General features: G+C 56.1%; 1 protein-coding gene across 1 annotated transcript; it reads left to right on the plus strand.

The window, feature by feature from the left end:
• The first annotated feature begins 276 nt into the window (after positions 1 to 276).
• CSUI_001292 (rna recognition motif-containing protein) lies at positions 277 to 10,173 on the plus strand. Its single transcript, XM_068061498.1, has 6 exons — positions 277 to 2,276; positions 2,737 to 2,813; positions 3,204 to 6,080; positions 6,401 to 6,490; positions 8,144 to 8,207; positions 10,079 to 10,173. Exons 1-6 carry the CDS (start codon positions 1,391 to 1,393, stop codon positions 10,132 to 10,134), a joined length of 4,050 nt encoding a protein of 1,349 aa, XP_067926521.1. The 5' UTR covers positions 277 to 1,390; the 3' UTR covers positions 10,135 to 10,173.
• The last annotated feature ends 616 nt before the right edge of the window (positions 10,174 to 10,789 follow it).

Below are 10,789 nucleotides of genomic sequence, written 5' to 3' on the forward strand. Positions count from 1 at the left end.
GCAAATCGCTCGTCTCCCGTGTATAGCTACGCAGTTTGTTGCATGAGACGTGGCTTGATAGGACAGTGAAACGCTCAGCCCGGAAACACTTCCTACTTTCACGGTACTGGCGCGCCCGTGCGCATCAATAGCGTGGTGTGGTACTGAGACACACGTACAAGTTCGACGAAGCTGCCAAGTCGCTCACCGTGTGGTCACGCAGCCCACCGGCTGGCAAGTCGCGAAGCACCACAGACTCCGCTGTCCGTCTACAAGGGTTGGTGTTACCTTAACTTACTTCTTGTGCTCCCGGTGTCCGCCCGACAGCAGGAGCAGGTAGGCAGAGGCATTACCACACAGACGCTTCCGATCTCGGCCTTCTCTTGGTAACCTGTTTTCATGGTGTTTCCTTGCGCCTGAGTGGCCTTGTCCGTCTGCAGCCGGGCTGCTGGTGGTTGTGGGAGACCCGCCGGTGTCAGCTGCCTTTCTTTCCATTGTTATTTTCCTCTTCGTTCTTTTTGACACACTTCCGCGGTTGATGGGAGAAGTGCACAAGACGCTAAGTTGTTCTGCCGTAACTCGCCCGATCTTGGGGTCCCGCTTTGACTTGCATCTCGCATGTGCTGTCGAGTGTGGATCCGGGCATCTTTACACGTTCGCTTCTCTTTTTTTCTGTTTCAGTGAAGGGTTTCCGTGCGGTGGTCTCCTATTTCTTTTTGCTGTTGAAAGCCCTTGTCCGGTTACTCCTGTTTCGGGGCCACTCCGCCCCGACAATCCGCCGTTGTTTCCGAGCACCGGTTGTGCATGTGCACTACGGCGTGAATGCGGACGCCGTGGCGTGGCAGATGTTTCGGCGTCATTCCCTTTTCACCCTATTTCTAGAGGACGAGCAGCCGACGCCCATGCTGCGGGACTCTAGCCTGAGGCGGATTGCGTAGCATTTTATCGCAGACGGTCCTCGGTGACCGCCGCGGGGTTTGTGCTGGCGAGATTGCTCAGACTTCCGTCTTTTTTCCGGGCTCCATAGTATAATGCGGTGGTCGTCGCAGGCCCCTGTTGATAGTCTTGACCTGAAAACGGACACTCGCGGCATATTTGTGCTTGCTGCAGAGGGAGGCCCCTGCCAGCAGTCCGGAGAACCCCAAGTCCGCCAACTCTTCCCAACATCGTCGACGGTGGGGGACGGCAGCAGCCGCGTCAGGGCGAGGAATCTCCCCTAGTCCGCATGAGGGCGAAGTACCTCCCCCAGTTACCAAGTGGTTCAGGTAGTCACGTGCGCAGTGTTCAGGCCAGCCGTCGTCCAGTCCTGTTTTACGTCTGATATTTTTCAAATTCCTGTTTTTCCGCCTTCCGCTCAGAGTAAATTTTCGACGAGGTGTGAGAAGAGGGAAGGAGGCTGGGCGGAGAAGCTATGGCTGATATTTCTGTCAGTTTGTGTAGTTCGGGTGAGAGTTCGGCGGCTGCGGAAGAACGAGGCAACGGTGGGACGGGGGACCAGAGTGGGAAGGAGCAGTTTTTTGAGGAAGAAGAGGTGGTTGCTTCTGCGTCACTTCCGGCTAGGAAGGAGGAGGAAGCCGTAGTGTATGATGAGGATGAGGACGAGGAAATTTGCGGACAGGGAGCCCAGGCCGTCAGTGTCTCAGGAGATTACGAAGAAGCCAACGGTGCTTTACAAAACGAAGAACGACAGACTGCCATTGTTGAAAATTTTGGCAGCGAAGAGCAGCGTCTGTCTCGGGTGGGAGAGCAAGGAGACGCACCTGAGCCGGTTGCCAACTGTATAGCAGACCGGCACTTGAATGCCAGTGAGCATGTAGCTAGTCCACATGAAAACAGTTGGAGGAGCGGCCCTGAAAAGGAGCGCCTCCCGCTGAAGGAGCAACAGGTAGGCGGGGAAAAAGGAGACGAAGGTGGTACTTACGAGCTTCTGCATGAGGATGGTGGACCACCAGTCGTACAGGTGACGCAGGGAGCCCGGGGAGTAGACGAGGGCCCGGCGCGAGAAAGCGGAGGCAAGGGGGGTACAGAGGAAGGCAAAGGAATCGTTAAGCAAGGGCGGGAAGAGAACAGTTTGGCCGAAGGGGATAGTGAAGAAGACCAGGAAGAAGGAGACTCACGTCAGAAAGGCGAAGGGGTTCATGATGAAACCAAAGGCAGCGAATCGGAGAAGAGAGGTGACGAGGTTTTGGGTAGAAGAAAGAAAAAGAAGTTCAACAAAAAGAAATTTCCTTTTGCTTCCGGTCCTATGCCGGGCGTCGCGACGATTCCACGGCCCATCGGGCCGGTTGTCATCCGTCGTAAGAACATACTTTGCAGTAACGTATTTCGAGCTGTGCAGTGTGAGGTCATTTCAACGCCAGATCGTTACGCTCTCGGTCACCCCCAGACATAGACATCAGCCTGCGTAGTTGGGACATTCATTCGGGACTTCTCTTGTAGTCCACCACTGCTAGGTTTTTGTTGGGTGGAACGTCGGCTAGCGCGGGGTGCTGACATCAGATCAGGGGAGAAGACTTTGCCAGTGGTTTCCACGGGGAGCACGGATAGTCGTATCTGTATTCCCAGGTCTGTTCGAGGCCCTGGCGGGCGTGTGTTTGTCCCGGAGTCCGGGTGTTCTGGAGGGTCTAAGGGGGTGGAGGCTTTTTGTTTTCTTGGTGCTGAACGTGTGTCTCATCTGTGTTGTTGATTCGTTGTCTACTTCGCAGTACCACGCTGATGCCGAAGTCATGTTTTTGCTCCCTCGCTGCGTGCGTTCAGCTCCTCCGCCTCCTCCGTGCACAGGAGGAGGGACCGCGCCTTTACCGCCAATGCCTTTAGTGATCCACCCCAAGCCGGTACGATGCATACACTTTGTGATTTCAGGAGGACAGGCACCCGTATATGGCAGCTTCTTGTTGAGACGTCAGTGATTGTCTTCGACGTGTGAGTTGCTCTTTTTTTCTCTCACGGGCACGTGTCTGACTGTGCTCCACACTGTTTAGTACGCCGCATGTCGGCGGTTTAATGAGCTCGGGTGTGGTGTCGTGGTATTTCCTGTCAGTTTCGCTGTTTCGTTAAGAGGCCGCTGTATCACTTCGGACAGAGACAGCAGGTTGCAGGTCGGTTTATGCCCTCGCTCCAGCTTTGTACCACGGCGGCCATCAGCAGTGTATGTCGCCCTTTGGGGAGCAAAACATTCGTCTCTTCAGCAATTTGTCATTCGATGTGCTTGTGTCTCTCTTCAGCCCCACCGCCCTCCTCCTCCTCCTCCCCTCCCAGGCCCGACTGCAGCGATCCCACCTCCCCAGATCTTGCCTCCGCCGCAGCAGCCGTCTCCACCTCCGAGCCCGCCTCACGTAGCACCGCCTCAGCACGTGTCTCTTCCTGCGTCGCCCCACTTGGCACGCAGTGGACAGGGCCCTACACCTCACGCGCAGCATCCCCCTCCTCCGCCACCTATGGCGTCAAGTGCGCCTGCTGTACTCGGCTCCTCGTGCGGGGCTTCTCGCTCACCCCTTGTTACTCAGAGTTTCTCCAGGAGACCTGTCATTCTGACCAGTGAGACCCCTCCTCCCCGTCCTGTCATCATTCGAAGCTTGAAGCCCCCCCCGACGAGCACTACCAGTCCGCCAGTCACGGCGGTTCCTACCCCACCGCCTCCGCCCCCTGCCGGGAATCGGGGACCAAGTGTCTCCGTGCCCCCGGTCGTGACGTTTCCCCCGCAGCCGATGCGCCCCCCATCTGGATCGGGGACGGCCTTAGTGGGGGCAGAAGCGAGCCGAGGGGGGGTCAGGGGGCCTGTTGTGCTCAACCCTCCTACAGTCCGGACAGATCACTCCTTTGTGTCCCCGTTCCCACCGCCAGCCCCACGGCAGGTGATGGATGCTGCGGGGGCAGCAACCAGAAGAACGGACTACTCGAGTTTGTCTGGAGTTGGGCCCCTTGCAGGCGGGAGCGCTTTAGCGGGTCGGGAGGTACCCAGTTTCCCTCAGGCGCCGGGAGAGGCACGGACTATGGGGGACCCAAACACACTCGGGGGGCTGAGTGGAACTCTTAGTGGCAAGGAGGGAAAGGGAATACCGATGCCTCGGATCCTTGAAGGCCCCGGAAAGCGTCAGAGGCATCACCGGGTGCTTCCTCTTCCTCCTGGCGGAGCTGTAGCTGCTGAATTTAGTTCTGAGCACGAGGACACTGCATGCCGGCAGGTCTCAACGGCAGCAGGCAGTACCCACATGTACGGGTTTACCAAGGAAGGAGACCAAGGAGGCGGAACTTCATACCAAGACGGAAACACCAGAGTGCCGTCACGACGCCCCGTTATTCTGTCCGCAAGCGGGATTGTGACGGAACGGGGCCTCCAGCAGCCTTTCACTTTTGAGGGGTTGGCACCCGGTACTAATAACATACCTGGCATAGGGAGACCAGATCCGTCAGGGCGCCCGTCTGGGCTGCTGCGTACGGCTGGTGGGGGCGAGATGGGCGGCTCCAAAGAAGGCGTTCCAGAAGTGTCTCGGAAGAGGGAGAGAGAAAATGTCTCTGAAAGTGGACGCGGGCCTTTTACGGACATTCGTGACCACGTGGGAAACAGAGCAGATCCGGGTGCGTTCGGCCGGGCTGGCACAGCAGACGTCGCCCATCCAGTCGCAGCGGAGAACTGGCAGGTTCCCCATCGGGGCTTCGAGCATCATTCAGGGCGGCCGGATCTCGGGGGGTCCGGTGACATTCGCGACAGAAAACACATCGCTTCAGCCCCTATAACATCACGGAGGAGGCCAGGGGATATGTCGGCCACCCCATCCGGAGCCTGCGGGGACTGGGGCTGGGGTGCCGCGGTTGCCCCACAGAGACATATGGTCCCCCCGGGGGGTGCCCCGAACGAAAAGATGCAGCGGGCGCTCAGAGGCAGGCCCCCTGTTGCAGGACCTGACGCTCGTTCGTCACCTGGGGGAGGAGGTACTCGGGCAATAGGCGAGACATCGTGGCCAGCGGGGGGTTCTGGAATAATTGCTGCAGAGGACCATGGCATGAGGGGCGGCGCTGCGCAGGGCTCGCACAACAATGACGGACTGTGGTCTTCGCAGGAAAATGCAGACTCACGAACTCAGACGCATTCTGGGGGTATGGAGCACCGGTGGCGGGATAGTGGAGGCGGTACAGGGCCGTCCCCGCCTCATCAGTCCCTCGGTCAGTCTCGAAATCACTACGGCAGTGAAGATGTGGGTCTTGCACAGGCTTCGCCGCCATCGCAGAGGGGTCCTCCGCACGGCGGCGTCCAATGTCATCAAAGACGTGACAGCTTAAGTTTGGCTACACCCCAGAAAACCCTGCACAGTGGAGCCACACACATGGGTCCGCAGCATCTACAGCCACAAAGTGCACCTCGGTGTCTCGAGAACTTGTATCGTCAGTCCGTTGAGTCTTCGGCGCCACCCGCGCACTATGGCTATGCCTTTCGAGTGAAACAAGACAGTGACGTGGTAACTAGAGAAGGCCACCAAGCGGTCACACAGTCACGCGCCTGGGCCCAGCAGGACGACGGTGTGGTCATCTCTCAGCAACCTGCTGTGTGGGGTGCGGAGGAGGGTAGGTGGGGTACGCGACAGAATTCCGAAGGTGAAGCGGTTGGAGCAGATCGCGTATGGTATGAATCAGTTGATCTGCCGGGCGAGCAAGGGACCTCACAGCGGATAACAGGTGACATCCAAGAAGGAAGTCAGCAAGGCGGGGCGGTCCAGTCCAGCTGGGGGACAAGGGGGCGGGGTGACTATTACGGGTACTACGACACACCCGGGTTGGGAGGTGATGTAGATAACAACGAAGACTGGAGAGGAGGAAACGAGGGTTATGGAGGCGGTTCTCAGCAAGCCGGAAGCTACGCAAGGGGTGGAAGGAGCGAGGATTTTTCTTCAGGAAGTAGTGGCTCCTCCGCGTCTCACCATGAAGCTGGACGAATGCCGCAGGCCTCGACGGCGGGATATGCGAGGGGCCGGATATGTCAGGGAGGGGAGGAGACTTACACGAGTTCGACAGGAAAAGGGACTGCTGCTTCCGCTGCTACCTTAAGAGCGAACGCAGGCAGTGGATCGAGGGAGGAGAAGGGGTTCACGGTAATAGTGACTAATGTACGTGCTTCCCGGTTAACTCAGGCACCTCCGTTCGTTGCGGTGGAGGCCACACCGGTGGCTTCACAGGTGGTTTTTTATTGGGGTCTGATATTTGTCTTCCACTCTTCTCTCCTGTATAGAAAACAAGGCTGGGATGCGACTCTAGACTCGTGGTGCTGTTTACTCGGTCTATATGTTCAGTCCGCTGAGGTGCCATATTCGTCGTGCGATGATAGATGTTCTCCGCAGTGATAGCAATCCCTACTGTTTCCGTGGAGAAATGTGCTGTCGCTGGTTGCGCATCAGGGAATGTTGTCTCTCTTGTTTGATTCCCCCAGGTGCCAGTAAACCTTTCAGCGGCCGACCTTCACCACGCCTTTAGCACCGTCGGCCCGTTGCTCCGCACAGACATCATGCTCAGCTCTTCGGTGCGTCCACGACTGGATCTGGGGAAGAAGTGGACCGACCTGTCCTTTGTTGGTGTGCACTTCTTTTTCGACCTCGCTTCCAAGGTTTCGTGTAGATTCGAAAAACGTCCAGGTGGAAATGCAGTTTGCAATAGGTATCTGTCCTGTTTGTGCATGGATGCCTCGCTCTCCGAAACTTACTTGGGCCTCGGGCGACGTTTTTTTAGCCATGTGAAAGGAGAGTCCATGCATCTCGCAAACGTGACTCAGCTAGGGGGCTAGGACGGGAGACTGACAGAGAAGGCGAGCTTGTTACAGGATTGGTATCTTAACAGAAGTCTTGGAGACGCGTAGATGACAGAGCTGTGGTTAGCGGGTCTCATGCAGTCTTTTATCTACAGCCCAGATGCTGCGTCACTAGATAGATACACAGACATTGAGAATTCAGGACTTCGACTAAGTAAAACCTGTGTGTGACCGCGGAGGAAACACGTGACTTTTGTGCTTGAGGAAGGAGGTGCTCGCATGACCACCTCAAAAGTAGCGAGGGCCCGTGTTCCGTGTGGCGAGGTGTGAGAAGCTCCATCTGGCTTGTTCTCGCAGCTTGGAGAATTCTGGTGAGGGATGTGATCTGTTGAGGTGATTCCTTTGCAGCGTCTTTGACTTCCGTTTGTCACGATTCTCGCTTTTACGATATACATTTGGTACCGTAGACCAGTGACCTTTTCCTTAGTTGTTTCTCTTCTGTGGCACTTAGTTTCTCCGAGAAATATACGCGGCTTGCTGTGTGGTGAATGGTAAGCGGGGGTCCTCGGGCGGTCGTGGCGCTGTTAGGCCGCTTTACAAGTCGGCAGCGAAGGTTGAGCTCCACCTGCTCGGGATTCAAAGGCGGAATAAAAGACAGGATACTTCTACAGCTCGCAGACGTAGCGCCGTGTAGTGCTCGACCATTCATGTGTGTGAAATTTACCGTGTCTACCTACGGTTGTCCAGGCTATGATGTCATGGCACGTTTGCGCGTAGCGTTTATGCTCGGGGGCGAAGACAACGGGGAGGAACGACAGCGAGTGTCAGTTGTCGTAGTAGAATCTCAAACTGACACGGGGGAGGGCGGTTGCACAGGAGATTTGTCACTCACCGATATGATCTAACGGCAAAAACTTGTGTGGGTTTCACACGATTAGCGGTTGGCGGTGCTATTTGTCTTGTCCCACTTCGCAAGTCAGTGCCGTCTTGAGCTTCTCAGCGTGGGTGAGGCCGTCTGATCTGTGCTGTATAACCTCGCAACCGAGGGTTTACGAGGAGGCTCTATCTATCGGTAGTGTCCATCCCTTCTATCGAAGGACATGGCCCCGGCTGCGAGGTTCGAGCATCTCTTAGACTGCCTCGCGCGTTCGGAGTATTGACGTGGTCCGCGGGTTGTCCGGATTCTGCAGGTGGTAACTGCTGTGGGTCCGTTTGGGGTTTTGTAGGAGAGTCTCGCGTATCCCGTCCTGTGTTTGATGTTTTGTAATAGCTACATGGACATGGATTCTGATTCCAGAACGCTGTGGTTGCTCGGGCCTTCACCCCTCGACTAAATATGAGTGGTCTCACTGGTATGGTTGCCTGCGAGACTGATGTTCTCTTTTGATACCTCTTACTCTGACTTCACATTGTTTTGTCTACTACCAGGGAGAACGCTCAGGGCGCGTCTGTTTTACCTTCGCAACCCGACAAGCTGCCAAAGATGCCGTTTGTAAGCCGCAATTTGAAGCATGTGTCGCCGGGGGACTCCCGGGCTTCAAAGGATATCGTGTATGCCGTTGTCACGTTTATGTGCGCCTGTGTTGACGTTTCTGTCCAGATTCCTTCTTTTCTCCCGCAAAAGTGTGCTTGGCTTTTCCGCATGTGTCGTCTATCTCGGGCTACTGCCTTCGGCAGTGCGCGGGTTCTCAGGTTCCACGTGTAGTCTCGGTCAGACGCAGGGGAGCAGCTCAGTCCTAGGTGGAAAGTAGTGTCCGTCTGTGCACACAAACACACACTGGACGCTCTCGGTGTGGCGCTTCGGCGTCTTTTCGACATGTTCACAGGGCAGAAGTCCGTGTCCGTGGTGTCGCTTTGTATTCTGGGAGTATCCCTGGGTCGCGGCAGGGGTGTCCTGATCGAAAGGGAAGGTTTGTGCACCTCGAGGGCTGCGTATTCTGTTTCGAAGAACAGCGAGGCCGTTCTCCCGAGTCTCAGGGCTCACAGCGAGGAGCGTTTGCCTTGCCCTCTCTGCCGGTGAACGTAGTGCCTTGCAGTCTCCCGGGAAATGAGAAGAGTTACAGTGGGCTCGCTGATATTCCCGAGCGAAAGAGGCCTTGCCTCGCACGGTGGAGGCCGGCCGAGCAGATGACTACACTGGCAACGCAGTGCTAGATAGCCAGTGTTGTCGCTGTCTACCGAAACAGAAGAAAGCCAGCTCGGTGGCGGAGAGATACATGCGGCACGGCTTGTGGACCAAGCCGCTCATCTTGCACCGGTGCTGGTTTTCAGTCCGTGGATTCAGTATGCCAGTTGCTTTTTATGGCCTCTTCATTCGCGACACGAGGCCCTCCGGCAGGTTCCCAGTTCGACAGCCAAGTGTCCGTGTCAGTGGTTCCAGTGGTTGTTTCTCCAGACGGCATCCCGGTTCAGCGATTCCGGGGCTACGTATCCGTCAGCAGATGCCGTGTATTCTTTTTGATTGGTTTAGACTCTCCCTTTCTCGAGTTGCATGAAAGCTCCAAAATGAGAGGACAAAATTACCTCGAGGTTGAGTCGTGTAGAACAGTAGAAGCACCCTTTCCTAGTTCCGCGTTGATAGTGTGGAACATAGCCGTATGGGGGTCAGAAGCAGTGAACGTGTCTGCAAACCTGAGCTGGACCGTCACCAGGACGGAAGAGCGGGGAGGTTTGTTTACTGTGGATTAGTGCTGTGGCTCATTTTTATCGGTGGTGAGCGGACTTCTTTAGCGAACCGTCTCTCGGGACGGGGTAGAGAGGTGTGGTTGCCCTTGCTGCTGTCAGTTGTTTCCGTGAGTCTGTGCAAGGCTGAAAATGCAGTTGTATACTCAAGTTCTGTCAACCCTAGAGAGATTTTCAACCATGGCTGGCGTGGTGCTTCGGGGAGAGTTGACTGTGGTGCATACATGCTTGTGAAAAGGCGCCGCAGGTCGCGGGCCCCGATGCTATAACGGATCGTGGCAGACAGGAGTGCGACTGACTAGGACAGTCATCCGTCGGTGCTGGCCGGGCATACACTTTTCTCGCCACCACCTTTAGACTGCGGAGGTGCCGTCTCGCGCTTTTACAGATTTCACCACATTGTTACGTTTGAAGCTGTCAGTGTCTCCGTATGTGTCTCATGAGGCAGTATTGCTCTATTGTGCAGCCGGTCTTGTTGGCGCAGTGTCCTCGTTTGTGCTGCGGTCTTCCAAAATATTCTTCTCCAGGGTAGAGCGACTCTGTCCTGTAACGCATACACCTAGGCGGGGCAGCTAAGCATGATTTTTTTCGTGCCTCTGTTGGACAGTGGGCGTGGTAGGGTCCCTCATCCTGTCATCGTCTTCTTCCCGTGTGGTCGTGTCGTTTTGTGATTTCCCGCAGCACGTTTTGATGGCGGTGACCTGAACGGCCGCTGTATTCGCGTATTCATGGAGTAGTCGCGCAGCGCAAGAGAAGAAAGGTGGTGCTACCTGAGAAAGATTCGAGGAGGCCCCGGTAGTCCAGTCATGAGTGCTGCTTCGGGACCCGTCGCGTCTTATTAGTGAACTCTTAAAGCAAGTTGTTTCTTACCGTTGTCATGATGAACAGCCTAACGGCTCGGGGGACAGGAGGGACAAGGAGGCGATTGTTACGTGTAGAGACCTTGTTCTTTTCAGACCGAAGGGATCTTGAGAAGAATTCAATGAAGAAAACTCAACGCGGTGCGGGAGAGATCCTTGTGCAGTCCGGGGCCAGGATTTCTTGTTCGGTCCGCCGGCAGGCTGAAAATAGCATGGCGTTCCCTCTAGGTCTTCGTTCTCGCTCACGCCAAGGAAGAGCGGAAACCGCGTAACGGACAGCCAAAGGTGACAGATGCGAAGTGCATTATCATGCCAACCGTAGTTGGGCATGGCAAAGATGGCGAGTGGCACCCTAAGAATCCAGGTGTCGTTGTCGAGCGTCAACAGGAACCACGTGGGCCGACCGGCAGAAAAGTCGGCGGTGGCGGAAGCAACGACGGGTCTGTGCGTAGGCATGCAGGCCCCACGGCTAAACTTGCGTGGAGGGAAAGTGCAGGTGCCGGGACTGAGGGGCAGTTACCTCTCGAGGCTG

This window comes from Cystoisospora suis (genome assembly GCF_002600585.1).
Source record: "Cystoisospora suis strain Wien I chromosome Unknown contig_507, whole genome shotgun sequence".
NCBI classification, from domain to species: domain Eukaryota; phylum Apicomplexa; class Conoidasida; order Eucoccidiorida; family Sarcocystidae; genus Cystoisospora; species Cystoisospora suis.

Excerpts from the sequence above, each read along its gene's own strand:
- CSUI_001292 (XM_068061498.1), top strand. The coding sequence starts at position 1,391 with ATGGCTGATATTTCTGTCAGTTTGTGTAGTTCGGGTGAGAGTTCGGCG. Across the intron at positions 2,277-2,736 it reads CGGGCCGGTTGTCATCCGTC|CTCCTCCGCCTCCTCCGTGC; the intron begins GTAAGAACATAC and ends GCGTGCGTTCAG. Across the intron at positions 8,208-10,078 it reads AGCTGCCAAAGATGCCGTTT|CACGTTTTGATGGCGGTGAC; the intron begins GTAAGCCGCAAT and ends GATTTCCCGCAG.